General features: G+C 42.3%; 1 protein-coding gene across 3 annotated transcripts in view; it reads right to left on the bottom strand.

The window, feature by feature from the left end:
• peli1b (pellino E3 ubiquitin protein ligase 1b) overlaps window positions 1–17,581 on the bottom strand; it is a 45,606-nt gene that overhangs the window by 12,096 nt on the left and 15,929 nt on the right. For 2 of the 3 annotated variants that reach the window (XM_058398891.1, XM_058398888.1), the window contains exons 2-3: window positions 5,601–5,861; window positions 1,012–1,141 (exon numbers count right to left, since the gene is read on the bottom strand). In XM_058398891.1, the coding sequence (XP_058254874.1) occupies window positions 1,012–1,141; window positions 5,601–5,683 (213 nt within the window). In that variant the 5' untranslated portion in view covers window positions 5,684–5,861. Of the gene's footprint in view, window positions 1–1,011; window positions 1,142–5,600; window positions 5,862–11,859; window positions 11,881–17,581 lie in introns of those variants that run through there. The other variant, XM_058398890.1, reaches the window with a different exon arrangement.

Raw genomic sequence — 17,581 nt, forward strand, 5'->3', positions numbered from 1 at the left:
GTTCGATTCCGGGGCATGGCGCTAACCCAGCCACTGAAGAGTTAGCTCTCAGTGTCGGTCCCAAGCCTGGATTAAGCGGGAGGGTTGCTTCAGGAAGAGCATCCAGCGTAAAACCTGTGCCAAATCGAAACAAACGATCTGCTATGGCGACTCCGAACAGAGAGCAGCCGAACGCTGCAACACCTTAAAATTTTGTGCTAGAGTTATAAGGCTAATGTAGGCAAAAGTGAACGGGAGCTTGCAGCTTTTTCATAATACATAAAACACGGACAAAATGTTCATGCATCTGTTCAGCTATACGTATTTCAATTTAGCACACAATTACATTTCAAACATTTTTATTTTTCAATTTTCTAATATAAGCGTCCTTTTCTTGTAAATTTGAACCCTCCAGTGTGTAATAAATAATAATAAAAAAAAGAAAGAACAAACACATCTTGGTTTGGGTCATGACAATTATTTTCATTTTGAACGGGACTAACACTTCATCTGACTGCAGCACATTTACTGATGACTTGCAGATGAAGTTTGCTTCTTTGAAAACGTGTGCTAGGCGTTCGCAGTTCGGATTTATTAGCTTGGGAAGCACGAACGCACCCGGCGCCCGATTGTTGCATGTGGTGCGGTTTCGGAGCCGAGAAAAGGAAGAGAGAGGCACAGGAATCGTTTGCTAGCTCAAGCGCATCCAGATGTGTGAGGCAACAAAGGTGCGAGAGAGCCTACATCCTGTGCTAGTGTGCGAACGCATGTGTACCTTGAGACAAATCTAACTGAATACTATTAACGTGTCCTTCATTTAGGTGTCTTCTGCAGATTTGTCAGGGTAAGATAAATAAAATAAATCTTTTGATAAACTTTTGATGAAGCTATGATACAGTTATCTCTAATGCTCATTCTGCTCATGGCAGCATTAAATGACAGGCTGATCAATGTTTAGCTGCATATTTGTGGCTCTAACTTGTGTCTTTATGGTATGTACATGTACAGAGCTGTGTGTGTGTGTGTTCGTACCTTGGCTGCTTGTGGTGTGCAGGCTATGTGGACAGTGCTGGGTTTGACTCCGTTTGCTTTGGGGCGCTTGAAGAGAGAAAAGCGGCTCTTCCGCCTCCCGCGGTCTCCGTTCGGGAGAGAGCCATTGTACCTGTGCACATACACACAAGCATATTAACTACAAAAGCATCTATAAATCATTAATAATGCACAGATGTAATGACGCAGATGCAGAGCTAGGCACACGACAACTTCGCTTGCTGTAAAGCACAGCCGGCCCGTCGCATCTTTCCTGAGACTAAAATCAATAAAGTGGAAAATGAGATGATACAGGCCTTGACCACTGAGTGTTGGATAAAAGTGTAATGAATCCTATGCTAAGGGTGAGAGATTTACTGCTCTGCGTTTAAAGAGCTCCCCAGACGTCTGCCAGGGTTGAGAATGTGTAGCACAGACTTTAATACCTGCTCTGTGCTCACGTGTGGCCCACAAACATAAACGCCAGAGCAATCATGGCTATTGTCTGCACAGAAAGCAATAGCTAAACAAAAACTAATGTTCTTGCAAAGCCGCTCCCGAGAGCTTTAGCCAAACAAGCACATCTGTGTGTGTGTGTGTGTGTGTGTGTGTGGTCCTGGAATAAAAATGCCTTCAGCGCACAGAGGATAAAGCACATCACTTCATATGAGTACAACCCGTTCGCTCCCGAGCTTCTGATGGATGTTCGCTGAAATAAAATCGATGCCTCCATTCAACGCGCCGCTGAGCTAAATCAACGTGTCAGTGAAAAGACCTCAGAGTGTGTGTGATCTCCTAAAGGGTGACGCTATAGCACACACTCTTCTGCTTGACGGATACTGGGGATTCGTAGCAATCATAAGGCGTGTGCCATTTTCCAGGTATAGATACACTTCAGCTCACAGCATACATGGGGTCTGTGTGCTATATGTGTTACACCTGTTGTGGTCTCCTGATGGACAGCAGTTTGGGGCTGCATTTGCATAATAGAAACTGTCCTGTCCAGAAGAAGGTCACGGTTCATGAAAGGAAAAGACCGTAATCATCTGCTGATCGATTTTATTTACTGGGTTTTAATAATGATCGCTACACTTCATGTCCTGATCTGAACCTTACCGCCTAATCTAAAACTGAGCCACTGATAAGTTAAACACTTAAAATGGACTTGTCTCAGTTTGCATTAATGGATTATACAAGGAGTAAAACACTTGGAGTGTGCTGTTAGAGGAAAATAAGTGGGATGCAGCGCAGTGTAAAGCGATGCTACTGTAACCACAACCAGAGTTCATTATTTTCCTCTAACTGTGTGTATTTTATTCCTCTTACACCACAGCACCACTCGTTAGACTTTTCCATGAACTAATAAATAACATATCAAACTCCTTATCTGTTTATTGATATTTAATGCAGCGGAATATCCACAAAATAAGTTTGTTCTTGTTATCGCTTATATCAGAGCAGCTATAAACTGTCCTATAAAAGAGCTCATAATGTTACTGAAAAACCAGAGAGTGCCATATAGTCCACTGTCCTGAAGCCTTTCCTCTGTCAGAAAAGATCCTGTTATAAAGAGCAGACATCCGAGACTCTTTCCATAAATATTAAATAAACCACTCCTAACAGAAAGCGTCATCTTATAAAAGATTATACACCGTGTTGCATAATCCATTCGTTATTGTGTGGGCATCCGTGATGCACGTCCCTACTGCTGCACTACTGGCACAGCTGCTTTATAAAACATTAAACACCTTCAGGATCAGTCAGAACTGAGAATTCAACTTGATGTCCATGTGTATAAAGCAGAGGCTAAAGCTGAAACCGACTATCAAGTAATCATGGAAAAAATTTGTCCTGGGCCTCCAGGGATGGAGCGAGTGATGGAAAGAAGCAGGACAATAAAATATTGCAGGATTCCCGGACAAGCCTGGTGAGTCATGGTGAACAGGGAATTTTTGTGGTGCGGCTCATGTGTTATTATGCATAGGACTGCTCATCATGTTCACTGGAAACAAAGAAACCAAGAAGAAAGAAAGAATTTCAATATTGCCTGAAGTATGGAACAAGGAAAGCACAAAGGGAGCAGTGGAACATTGGAAGAGGAAGACTTGCTTGATGGAAGAACAGAACAGTAATCAGGAGGTTTTTCTTCACTGTTGCAACAAAGAAAGTGCGAGACACTACATATGGTGTCTGTTACACCAAAAGATTAACTTGGACCATGTAGTACAATACAGATACCCCCAGCTTCCACGATCCCTGGGTCATAAAGTTCAGAGGCTCATAAATAGCCCTCGACACCATATAATATGGTACAGAGGTGCAAAAATACCCGTGTTAAAGAACTGAGCTTTAAAAATACCCCCACCCCATATACTAAAGTACTGAGCTTAAGAAATACCGCCCCTCCACAAGCATCAAGTGCAAGAGCACCGAGTCTCATAAATACCCCCATCCACATACTAGAGTACTGAGCTTCTGAAATTCCACCCAGCATCATGTACAAGAGCATAAATAAATAAATGAATAAATACCTCATAAATGCCACCATCCCCATGTACTAGAGTACTGAGCTTCAGAAATACCCCCCCCAGCATCATGTGCAAGAGCACCGAGTCTCATAAATACCACCATCCCCATGTACTAGAGTACTGAGCTTCTGAAATTCCCCGAAGCCCATGTCCTAGAGTTCCATATATATATATATATATATATATATATATATATATATATATATATATATATATATATATATATATATATATATATATATATTTGTATATAAATAACTGAACTTCCACCATACCATATTTAATTATTCTAAAAATAATGCACTTTTGCACATTGTAAAAATGCTAGCATGCACCAGTTTGCCAAAGTAATATGCACAAGCTAAGCATTGCTAGTTTAGGTTACACATCTGGGCAAGTCTCAGCTGCATTCAAGACAGCAAGGGTTATTCCCATCCTGAAGAAAACCACTCTATATTACTGTCAGACATCAGCAACATGCCGACCTCTTCTCTCTTTTATATAATACACTGTTAAGCGTACTGTTTGCATTCAACGGTCTCTGTGTCTCACCCAGAGTGAACTCCGAGAACCAAACCAATCTGACTTCAAAGCAGCAAACGCCGCATAAAATGTCATCAGTCCTCATCATCCTTGACCTTTCAGAAGACATTCATGCAGCCAATCCCTAGACTCACCTGTCCATCCACATTAGCCTTGGAATCTTATACCTGCTCTTTGAGTGAGGTCATATCCTCACATGGCTTTTCGTACCACTGTTCATGCTGCTGCATGGATCTCAGCATGTCCGGCACGCATCTTATCATCTGCAACTGAAACCCAGGGAAGCCTGAGATGTTGTACATCCCTGGAAACATATCCCCATGATCAGATCTCTTCTTTTGTCATTGCATGGAACCTTGACAACCAACTGTCCTTTGCTAAACTCCCAGGTTCTCTTTTATAGCATCTGGCTGTTTCTCCACAGAGGCAACTCAGGTGCTTGTTTAGTCCCTTGTCATGGGCAGGTCTGCCTCTGAGCTCTATCTGACCTGAATGACCTGTTAAAACCTCTTCGGGTTCTCCCACACCACCCCATTGCAACGCTCCCTCCACTGGCTTCCTGTAACTGCCTGCATTAGATATAAAAGACCGACACTTGTCTACAAAGTCAAAAATGGACGAGTGCCCAGTGACCTTAGAGGACTCACCACACTTTGTTCTGCACAACACTCCCTCTGAACCTCTAGCCCACCATCTCAATGATACAAGAAAGACATTCTATGCTATTGGCACCCAGGCTACCTCTACACCAAGCATACTCTGTTCATACTCTCCTCACCAACAAGGCTTTAGACTGATGCTACTCTTAGCCCCTGACCTAGTAAACTAGCAATAGGCTGTATGTTGACTGAGACCACAAAGTGCTCTGGATAAGGGCATCGGCTACATGCTTTAAATGTAGGTCACCAGGCAAAGCTCATTTACAGTACAGTACAAAACGGACGTTGTTTCGGCTGTACCAGATACAGATATACCACAAATAAAACAAACACACTGTTGGGGGCAGTGGCAGCTCAAGTGGTTAAGACTCTGAGACATTGACCGGAAGATCAGGGTTCAAGCCCCAGCACCGCCAAGCTGCCACCGTTACGCCCTTAAACACGGCCCCCAACCCACCCTAGCTCGGCTGACCCTGCGCTCTGACCTCAAACCCTGAAAGAATTTCACTGTGCAGTAATGTATATGTGACAAATATAGACAACTTCACTTTTCCTTTTTAATAGCGCCACTGGTATGTGCGAAGCAGGACATAGATGTAGAAGAGTCATAATGACTGTTTTTTAAAATATATTAGATATTTATTAACATCAGCGCATTAACTGATGAGTTATAATGTTCACATTCAACAGTGGAATGGAAATAAAACACACTGTTAGGTGACTGGTACTAGAACTATATGTTCACAGAAACCCTATTCAGCAATACGATTATGCGTAGTTTAGCTTACTTATTATTTTTCCGCCAAAAAATATTTATCATGAAGGTGTTTCAGTGGGGCACCAAAAAGAACTGCGAGCTTACCCGAGTACGATGAGTTCTCCGTATTTAATTGGCACTTTGGTGGAGGAGGAGGTGGAGATGTTCTCCTGCTCGAGAGAAAACATGGGCACGGTGTGTGTATGTGTGCGTGTGTGTGTGTGTGTGCGTGTGTGCACGTGTCTAGGTGTGTGAGTGGGGATTCTGGCTCTCCAGCTATGACCACTACACAGTCAGACGGTCAGCCTCAGCTTCGACCTCAGCTTCATCGCCAGCTGCATCTTCATCATCAATGCTGCATGGATCCTGAGGGGAAGAAAACAATTGGGGATATTAAACCAGACAAAAGTGATATTTTGGTGCTGCATACACGTATAGCGACCAGAGCCAATGTCGTTTCGGAAAGCTAACACTGTCAACCTCTAATCTTCCTTCTGATACAGTTAACATGATCTCACTGTCCACAGAGGATGGTCAGAAACACTGTGCTGTTATTGGTGAAGGCCACTTACTGGCAGCAACTAACTGTGTAAATAATGGAAAAAGGTTGTAATTTGTTAACAATCCATGAGCAATAATTCACGGTTGCTTCGGTTCAACTCTTTATTTCAGGGACTTTTTACCATCATGCATTGTCACGGTTTCCTCATCCTCAAGTTCAACATTTCATTGTAAATGATGGGGATTATCTGAATAATAAAAATAACATTTTGTCATAAAATATACACCGATCAGGCATAACATTCTGAGCAGTGAGAGGTGAAGTGAATAACATTAATGATCTCCTCATCATGGCACCTGTTAGTGGGTGGGATATATTAGGCAGCAAGTGAACATTTTGTCCTCAAAGTTGACGTGTTAGAAGCAGGAAAAATGGACAAGCGTAAGGATTTGAGCGAGTTTGATGAAGGGCCAAATTGTGATGGCTAGACCACTGGATCAGAGCATCTCCAAAACTGCAGCTCTTGTGGGGTGTTCCCGGTCTGCAGTGGTCAGTATCTATCAAAAGTGGTCCAAGGAAGGAACAGTGGTGAACCGGCGACAGGGTCATGGGCGGTCAAGGCTCATTGACACACGTGGGGAGTGAAGGCTGGACCGTGTGATCCGATCCAACAGACGAGCTACTGTTGCTCAGATTGCTGAAGAAGTTAAAGCTGTTTCTGATAGAAAGGTGTCAGAATACACAGTGCATGATGGGTCGGGGCTATTTTGACAGCAAAAGGGAGATCAACAAAATATTAGGCAGGTGGTCATAATGTTATGCCTGATCGGTGTATACTTTCAACATGCCTGAATCCCAGCCCAACTATTTAATTACTGTATGAATTACAATTAATTTATATACATTATGATACGAATCAAAATGATGCGGTTAAGCTCTGTTAAGCATTTATTTATTCTGCTGTCATGAATTCGGCTCTGCGTGTCCCTTCTGTAAGGAAGTCTCACTGTTCTTCTGACTGATCACCTTTATCCTACAATCAAACATTTTGCCCAGGAAGACTCTGCCCACATCCACACGTGGCATGAGGGTTTGTTGGACGGTTTAGTGAAGATGAAAATGATTTAAATCATATGCTATGACCTTGGCAGTCACCAGATCTCAACCCAAATGAAGGCGACTGACAGATTTTGGAGCGACGTGTCTCCACTACCATCATCAAAATAGCAGCTGAGGGAAAACTCTTTTGGAAAAATAGTGTTCATCCAGAGAATCAGTACCTAACCACAACCACTCTGAAGCTCTTCTAGCAGGTCTGAGGAACACACTTTCGTTGTCTTTTTAAACAGGTAAATAATGCATGCAGTATTTATATTAGACTTCATGATATAAATTATTTAAAAACAAATTGTGTATGATCACCGTGTTCGACATATCACACCTGTACACACACAACCAGGCCAAGAAAAACATACAGTCGCTTCCTAAGTATTTGAGAAGAAAAGTGAGAAATATATCCTACGGCCTTTCCACCAGAAATGTCACATGATAATTGTGGAACACCCCCCAGTTGCGTAACTGTTAAAGGAAATAGATAAAATATTACTGGTTACAGGAAAAACGACTCAGAAAGTCAATATTTTGTCTCATCGTTCCTCTTCGGTTGTTCGCGCTGTTTCCAGGAAAATCAATAAAAGACAGACATGTGATATTCTCAAACACGCGGCCAAAAGCAAAAGGGACGCTCAGGATCCTTTAACACACAATCAGCTACAGTGCTGTTCATCGTTTAGAAAGAATTCAAGTTTCAACAAGTGCATACAGTTTGTGAATTCCTCATCTTCTACCTTTTTGTCCTAGCATATGTCTGCATTTCAGTAAAACACAATAAACAAACTCCTGTAAAAAAGCACCAAGAAGGAAAAGGACACGCTGTACACCGGTTACACCTCCGTCCATGTGGTGTGTCCTCGGTTATCTGCTCATTAGCTCCCGCTGATCAATCACATGCGGAATTAACCTTATCAGGCGAGACAGGAAGTCCGGCCTGGGCCTCTGGAGAGCTGGGAAAGCTGCAATTCAAGCTAAAGAGCTCTCACACGTGCAGCAGCCCAAACACAGGAGTCTGTGTGCCACAGGAAGTGATGTCACCAAGGACAAGCAGACCCTTTCAGCAAGACACAAGGCACCATGTGAGTAAGAGAACACATTCATTCATTCACACACAAGCGTACACACACACACACACACGGTTAACTGAAGCGTTTGTTTTTACAATGTCCTTTACCTTAACGAATTAGAAACAGCCAAAATAATTGCTCTCGAAATAACCTAGTTATCTAATGTAATTATCTAACCAGTCATAAATCAAACCTGACCTTCTCACCCACCTGTGTTCGCTCATGTCCTGTCTCAGCCAGCATTTTAAAGCGATCTACATAATAAGCACATGTTGTGTTCTGGTCACTCAGACGATAGTTCCAGTAAAGAACATAATTGAATCGCAGTTGAGGGTCGAGGTAGTTAAATAAAAAAAAATCACTGCAGTAGTGACAAAAATGATGAGTAAGAATGATGTAATGTTTAACCAGGCACATGAGTTCATTAAGTAAAAGGTTTCTATATTAGTTTGCTAATGCTAATGTGTATAATGGTGGCCCACTGAAATGCGAATGGAAAGTTAGCTGAATAAAACGACGAGTCGGTCATTCTCATTTCAGGAAGAAAATCTCATGCGATATGGTTAAAGCTGCAAGCAGTCGTGAGATAATGTAACCACAGAAGCTGTGAAACATGGCAAACTGTCAAACTGCACGGCTCAGACAGGAGTTCCAGCTGTAAAATATTTATATAAATGCACTCTTGTAGGTTATTTTATTGTTTTATAGCAACAGCTCGCTCACAGGGACTTGTACGTCAGAGCAGTTCGCATCATCGGATAATCATAATTTATTTAACGAAGTGAAACCTAGAATTGTTGACGTGGTGAAGTCTTTTGTTAGGAGACATTTATTTAACATTTATGGAAGGTGTCTCGAATGTCGGTGCTGTGGAGCAGTCTCGGTGCGTCGCAAAGTTTTCCTGCACTGGAAAATCACTTTCCGATTTGTCTGTAAAATGCCAGAGATAGTGTGAGAACGTTCCACGACATTAAGCCGTTAAAGTGTGCCATTTGTTAATAAATGAAACGCTGTGTTTGTCGGCAAATCCTGGTGCTATAAGTGTAATAACACAAGCCAGTCTGTGCTGTTATACGAAAACAATCCACCGCTTTGCATCGGGTCTTATCATACATACTGCCAAAAGTTTTGGGACACCCCTCCAAATCGTTGTTTTTCAGGGGTTAGGCTTGGCCCTGGGACATCTGCCTTTACATGCACATAAATGTAATATGGAGTCTCCGCTCTAATTCATCCTCATTGCTCATCCATGTCTTTATGGACCTTGCTTTGTGCACTGGTGTGCAGTCATGTTGGAACAGGAAGGGGTCATCCCCAAACTGACCCCACAAAGTTGAAATTGTCCAAAATGTCTTGGTATGCTGAAGCATTAAGAGTTCCTTTCACTGGAACTAATGGGCCGAGCCCAGCCCCTGAATTCAATGATTTGGAGGGGTGTCCCAAAACTTTTGGCAATACAGTGTAAAACCTTTGTGGATTAGTTTCCTATAACGGCATGGTCTGCTGCGTGTTATGTTATTATTTCTAGATTTCTTACAGCAATAAAAACAGCATTTTTTTTTTCCATGGACACACTCTGTCTCTGTCCCACTCTTTTGCGAACCTTAATCTGAATCCGTGTCATTCGGTGATCTCATTTCAGAGTCGTTCCTGTATCACACCCAACAGGAGTGTGCATGTATTTCGACAGCCACGCATGTGTGTGTGTGTAGAGAGAGAGAGAGAAAAAAGCTGTCTGAAGAAAGCCAGTCTCTGTTTGCTGTTGCTGGGAGGAAAGACAGAAGACTAAAGGAAGAGAGAGGAGGAAAAGTAACAAAGAGCACAAAGAGAAGGAGGAGAGGAAGAACAGGGTAAAGAAACAAAGTGTGCTTTATTACACTAACTAGTGTGTCTCGTTCATGATGCATGCCTGTGTGTGTGTGTGTGAAACCTGCATCTGACCTGCAGCTGGTAAATACTGATGGAGCTATCAGACTTAACTGTCACTTAACATCACACACACATACACACACACTTCTGTCTAGACGAATCGACCCATCAATGTTTTTCCACAGATGCTGTTTGTTGCTCACACAACTTTGAAATAACAGAGGAAATATCTGATTAAAAGACATTCTGAAGAGCGTGAAATCTTCTGGTTTCTTTTCTTGAAACTTTGCTGGTACAGCATCTCTTCAAAGATACGCCTTAAACGGAGATGAAAAAAGCCACAGATGTGTAGGTGGGTGCATTTTCAGTGTATGTGAGAGAGAAAACTGCAGTTGAGGTCAACTCGCCTGTAGCACAGACACCAATTTAGCAGGTTAAATAAATAAAGCCAACCGAGAACTGCGACTGCTAAAAGTGCTGCATTATTTGCCAGTTTAAGAAGCGGTGAGAAACCACAAAAAGCCAAAGTTATATATATAATGACTAGAGATAGCACCGGTCCCATGTGCTGTATCGGTATCACCAGAAAACATATCCTAACCTGAAATATTACAGACTGTATTGTAGCACAGTGTAAAACAAAGAGGCATTAAGTAGGTCACGCTACAGTACAATTAGCCACATGCAGTATAATACCATGATCTGAATATTAACACCAAGGTCCTGTATAAACTTAAGCTACAGGCTCACAGTCAGATCTTCAACAAAGCAGCTGAAGCTCAAAAAAATCGCTGTAGGACATCCGATTAATTTCTATAAAAATGCATACTGCATATTACATGAGGAAGAAAGATTTTAATTTAGAATAGATTAAGAGTTTTATCAGAATAACATATAAATATTCTACAATAATAAAAATGTAAATATCTATCCATCCATTTTCTATACCCGCTTTATTCCTAATTAGGATCACGGGGATCTGCTGGAGCCTATCCCAGCACACATTGGGCGAAAGGCAGGGGTACACCCTGGACAGGTCGCCAGTCCATCACAGGGTCATACATATAGACAGAGAACCACAATGAGCCTTGACCGCCCATGACTCTACTGTTCCTTCCTTGGACCACTTTTGATAGATACTGACCACTGCAGACCGGGAACACCCCACAAGAGCTGCAGTTTTGGAGATGCTCTGATCCAGTCGTCTAGCCATCACAATTTGACCCTTGGTCAAACTCGACTCAAACTCTTCTAACACATCAACCTTGAGGACAAAATGTTCACTTGCTGCCTAATATATCCCACCCACTAACAGGTGCCATGATGAGGAGATCATCACCTCTTAGTGTTCATAATGTTATGCCTGATCGTTGTATGTTATCATCATTAGTAGGAGTATCACTGTAATATGATGTGGTATAGATTAGTGCAGATCAACAACGAGTGAGGAGTTACGCCTTTTTTATCGAAAGGAACAGGCACACATCTTTCCCCTGTGACAAAACGGCTCATGGCAACATGAAGACAGACAGACACACACAAAACACTAATAATAATAATAATAATACTATCAGCATTACCCAGTAATTGCAGTATGAAGGTGAAAATACCAATAAAATTAAAGAAATGAAGGAAAAACCTTTCTTTTAGCTGGGTCAGACAGAGCAGCTGTCATTTCCCGTCAAACTAGGGACTTGAAACGAAACACGAGCACGATACGAGATCAGCTCTGGCTGTTCTGATCTAATAAATCAGAATAATGATGGAGAAAGGAAGAAGAGAATAAAAACCAGTTATAATCCTCAGAGCTTACTGGTGACCGAATGCACACTTTCATCCACAGAAATCCAGAGAACAAATTGTACATTGTGTTTGATCCAAAGAGCTCAAAAATCGGAAGAATTTCCTGCAGTGAGAAAGGAGGTCAGCGGTAGGTTTGTGTTGTTTAGGATATTGGGGGAAAAAAAAAAGGACAGAGGGCTCCACCCAGCATTTAAAGCTGAGATCTGGGTTCAGCAAGGACACAAACAGCTGCACACACACACACACACACACACACACACACTTCAGTATCTGAGCAGGGCGGTGTAGTTGTTCCCCAGCTGTTCCTGTCCTGATCACATGCACATGTTTGTTCGCTCGAAGCATGCAGCAACCGTTTTCGAAAACAAGCCTACTTATCTCCTCTTCCCAAAACCCAAACACGTATTCTCTCCATCCTATCAGTCTGGTTCTTTCTGCCCCGCCACCCTTACCTCCCCTTTCTTCTTTCTATCTCGACACACACATCATTCTGGAGCAGGTTTCTCTTGCACACTGCACACGTGTGAGCCGAACATCGCGCTCGCTTTCCAGGGAGAGGAAGCCGCATTGTTCGTGGCTTACAAAAGTCTGGGATGGAAGCTTGTGTTATAGTGGCTTGCGATGAAAGCAGTGAATTTCAAACACATGGTTACGGCCTCGTTTACTGACCGCAGCCAAACACCAAATAATCCCCTTGTAGAAGGGCTCGCTGGAATACTCACACCAGCTCTCTACTAGCGTAAACAAACCGCTGCTACTTACAGGTCGGGGAGACGTTAAGGAAAGAAAATAAGCAGGTTGAAAGAGAAAATCCGCCCTGAATGATGTATCAGTATTTATAAACTTATCTAAATGTGCTCATCAATTGTGTGACAGTTTCCTACCTTGCCCACAATGCCGTACCCTGGCCCACCTGATACTGGAACCAACAGCATTCGTGCAACATCAGCTAGAATTTGTAAGGCATAATTTCTGACTAGGAAAAGAAAACACTCCCTCAGCTCAAAATTACTACTCGGAAAGGTCTCCTCAACCCTGAGTTCAGCAAGTGACATCAAATCAACACAGCAACCACATTTAACACTTTTCCTTTGCAGCTTGAACAAATGGACGATAAAAAGTTGTGTAATTCTGACCTCTGACTTCCAAGACAAATGCAGCATGAGCCTTCATGTCATTTCTACATAAACAAATGACGCAACCAGCGCTTTACACCGATCAGGCATAACATTATGAGAAGTGACAGGTGAAGTGAATAACATTAATGATCTCCTCATCATGGCACCTGTTAGTGGGTGGGATATATTAGGCAGCAAGTCAACATTTTGTCCTCAAAGTTGACGTGTTAGAAGCAGGACAAATGGACAAGCGTAAGGATTTGAGCGAGTTTGATGAAGGGACAAATTGTGATGGCTAGACCACTGGATCAGAGCATCTCCAAAACTGCAGCTCTTGTGGGGTGTTCCCGGTCTGCAGTGGTCAGTATCTATCAAAAGTGGTCCAAGGAAGGAACAGTGGTGAACTGGTGACAGGGTCATGGGAGGTCAAGGCTCATTGATGCACTTGTAGTGCGAAGGCTGGTCCGTGTGATCCGATCCAACAGACGAGCTACTGTTGCTCAGATTGCTGAAGAAGTTAATGCTGGTTCTGATAGAAAGGTGTCAGAATACACAGTGCAGTCAGGGCTGTTTTGGCAGCAAATGGGGGACCAACACAATATTAGGCATAATGTTATGCTTGACCGGTGTAGTACTTTAGTCTGTCCAGTTCTCACTTCTTCATCTGTACACTCCACTCAAACAGATCAGTCATCTCATAAATTACCAAATAATAAATCAGAGATTCTCCCTAACAACTGCGTTGCATTGCATTCTAGGAATCTCCAGTGCAAACAACATAAACAGCAGCATTATTTCTGCTGGATTTCTCCTACCACATTAGCAAATCCTGGAATAAGACCAGAATGTACACAATGTAGACTATTAACTGTAGCAGACTGAATATAATTTCCAATAAGACAAAGCGTTCCAGCGAATCAGATCGTGTAGAGAAGCCATTAATTACAACCTCTGGGGGGATTCCAGTGGAAATCTTTCTCTGCGATTTCTCTGAAATTGTGACACTGCCAAGATCTGAAGTGAAAGTTGACCGCTCCTGTCCTGCATACACGCAGCCACAGCTGGACCACAACATTCGGAAATCAGAGCCTACAAGCAGCTGGAAGAAAGACTGGATAAAATGACAGAAGGAGGTCTGTGGACACGTCAGGATGCTTTCCAAACAGAGGCCTGATTCAGAGTCTATACTTGTTTACACCTACTAGACTAATCTATATGAATGATTTGAGACGTCTGGTAGCAATTGAGACCTTCCCAGATGAGAGAGATGAGGCTTTGTAGACCCTTAGATGTCACACACAAGTGTGGTTCTGTCTCACTGTGTGGCTGCCTTGGAGAGCACAACAAGGCAGAGCTGTATGTATGCCTCTCAAATCATTTATAGACAGACAGACACACACACACACACACTAAGAACCCTCAAACGGTGTACAACAGGACATGATTCATTTAGCTGGAAAGGAGTGGCAAGTCTAATCACAGAGAAGTATCTATGATAGCTAATCAAAGAGCCTTCTGTCACACTGGTGTATTAAATATATTGTCTATACTCTGTATCATCAAACATAAACCCTCAGCACGAGGTGCTTATCGCTAGAAATGTAAACAGAGGGAAATACGACAGGCCCCATGCCGCCTTAGCACTAAATAACCAGCAAGTTACTCACTGCAGTATCAGTTTCAGTATCAGCGAAGAATGAAAATACGGAGCGTTTTGTATCGCTGCATTTTTCAGTAAATCTACTACAAATAGTGCACACATGACCAGTCGAAAAACCAATCTAGAAAACCAACAACGGTTTTTCAGGTACAGTGAAAAGGGAAGTGGGGTCTGAGACTTTCACACAATAACCATCATCTCAGGAACTGGAACAAAATCTTACTTCACAGTGGATAGAGATAACATCAAAACCGGGCATTAAGAAAGTCCATGAAGGCCACGTACATGCTCATGGACATCAGATATGGAGGTAGAAAAGGAAGTGAAGAAATACTTCACTTCAGATACTACTTGTGTGAGACGTTTTCCAACAACGCGTGCTAAAAAAAAAAAAAAAAAAAAAAAATGATGAAGGAGTTGGGGTCCTGTTCACATCGCGTCATATCATCTGTCCTGGGAGATACCACTGTCTCAGAGACACACGGACTGATCCATTCGAGGTGGTCTGGGACGAATATGACTGCATGGCACATGTCTGATGATTGTGAAATCATCCCAAAAAATCAGTTCTTTCAGCGTTGAACAGAACAGGAACTGGACAGCCCTTTGGCTTCTCCTGCTGTGAGAAGAAGCTGTTCTCAGAAGCATGTTGAAGAAGAATAAACCGTCTTGTAGCTGTGTGATGATGTGCCAGGACTGAATTCATAGACAAAACGTTTTAACAGTCATAGTGAGAAAAGCTAAAGGAGTAAAGTAACCAAAGTAATATTTATTATGAAGGGGTTATAATGACTACACAGGAATAACAAGGTTAAAAAGGTTAAATATATATATATATATATATATATATATATATATATATATATATATATATATATATATATATATGACATTAAATATATCAGAAGGCCAGGTGTGGCATAACTGGCTGATTGGCTAACCCATACTTGCAGCCACACACACACACACACACAGATGAAATAACACTGAAGATTGACAGATAAGTCACTGGAGCTTAACATGAGGAAATACAGGGCCAATTATCTGCAGCATAGTGAGGTGTGAGAGGCATATCACATACATACACACACACACACACACACACACGCATCTAAGCTTGCAAGGAGGAACTTAACAACATTTCTGTCATTATTATTAGCATCATCAGTCATAGTGAGCTCAAATCTCAGGAACGCCAGAGATCCAAGCAACACGCTGTCTACTCTCGATAAGTCAATCCTCCACATTAATGTCTGGATCTGATAGCGTCATTTCCAGCGTTTTTCCAGCTAAAGGCTAACAAGAGACAAAGACTGATACCACATAAGCCGAGTGGAGTTTCTCACTTGTGTTCACAACCTGGATGGAAGAATTTGTGTGATGGTGATAGATAGCAGATTGTAGATCTGTGTTTCTAATCAAATCATTTACACAGAAGATTCACAACGGATGTGACCCACAGGGTAGAATTAGGACAGTGTAACTGACTGAAAGTACTGCTTCGGTCACACCCTTGCTACTTAGATCACACTGCACTTTTATCTCGAAAGCTAATCATCATACACCTCCCTGAGATGATATGAGAAAGAAACCTTGAGAGGAACCAGGCTTAGAAGGGAACCTCATCCTCACTTGGATGGCACTGGACAGTAGATAATGTAAATGTAAATAATGTCCTTTCCACAACAGCAACCAAGGGCTCATGAAGAACTATTCGGTCAGTGTATTAGGTCAGTGTACGTGAAAGGTATCGAACTTGCCTTCTCTTTACCTCCAAGCCGTAAAAGCTACAGGGCTTTAAACGACAAGCTCCTCTTACGAATGCTGTATTTTTATGAAGTAATATGCTAGCTCCTCTGTTTAGCAGCAAAAACTAGCTGAAAGTTTTGTCCTAATGTTTAAGATCTGGTGTTTGTGTGCAAGTTAAACCGCTGAAAGCCAGTGAGTGCTGGGGCAAAACAGTACACTGTGCAGAATCCACCAAACAGATTTACCTCAAGATTTAAATGTGTGAAGCCTGAGACAAGTCTATAGTGATGTGAACCATTCTTCTCTCTCTCTCTTTTTCTTTCTCTCTTGCTCCTTCTCTTTCTCTTGCTCTCTCTCCAAACATTTAACCACACAGCAAACCCAATCAGACTTGCAATCTGACAGCTAAGCGGTTTCGAGAAAACGTAAAAACAAAACCTAAGCGGCGCTTGTAATCAAACAGCTAAAGAAACAACATAATAACAGAAGGAAACGAGAAAAGAACAAAAAGCAGTTCGTAGTAGCTAGAAGAGCGGGTGGTTCCATGACCAGACTGACCTCTGACCACCTCACAGCACACCCGGTCATTTGGGCCCGTTCATTTTTTGGTTCCAACGAACAATTCATCATGTCTCATTCAGAGAATATTAGACACGCACACACTTCAGCAAATTAATTGCCTCTTTCCTGCAAAAGACCTGAGTGATGGCTTCAAACAGGATGTTGAGAAAGACACACAACAGGAACAAGTACCACAAACACACACACACACACACACCCACATACCTCATCGAAACACAAGGAAGTCGTTTCGGTTCCAGTTAACGTTTAGCTTAATTGCTCTGCCTGGATGCCACTTTGGCAGGCCATTCTACAGAAAAACATAAAACTAATGCTAATGCGCTGGAGAACTGCGTTTTAATCCAATTATAGCGCACCTTTTTTACAGGCACAACTGTTTTCTAAAAAGGTCAGTGTTGTGATTAGAAGACTCTGCAACCATTAGGAGAAAGGTTTTCGCTCAAAACGCTATGGGTTCTAAGTAGGGAACCTGCTCTGTAGACACGTAACCTCCAGCGTATAAGCCCATGCTCTATACAAATGAACACAGTCGGCTAAATCCTTACAGAGACTCAGGGATCGTAAACGCGTATGTTACAGATCGTGTAGCTGAAGTTACTGCGACACTGGTGCTCAAATCCGAA

Source organism: Hemibagrus wyckioides, linkage group LG09 (assembly GCF_019097595.1).
Source record: "Hemibagrus wyckioides isolate EC202008001 linkage group LG09, SWU_Hwy_1.0, whole genome shotgun sequence".
Classification (NCBI taxonomy): Eukaryota; Metazoa; Chordata; class Actinopteri; order Siluriformes; family Bagridae; genus Hemibagrus; species Hemibagrus wyckioides.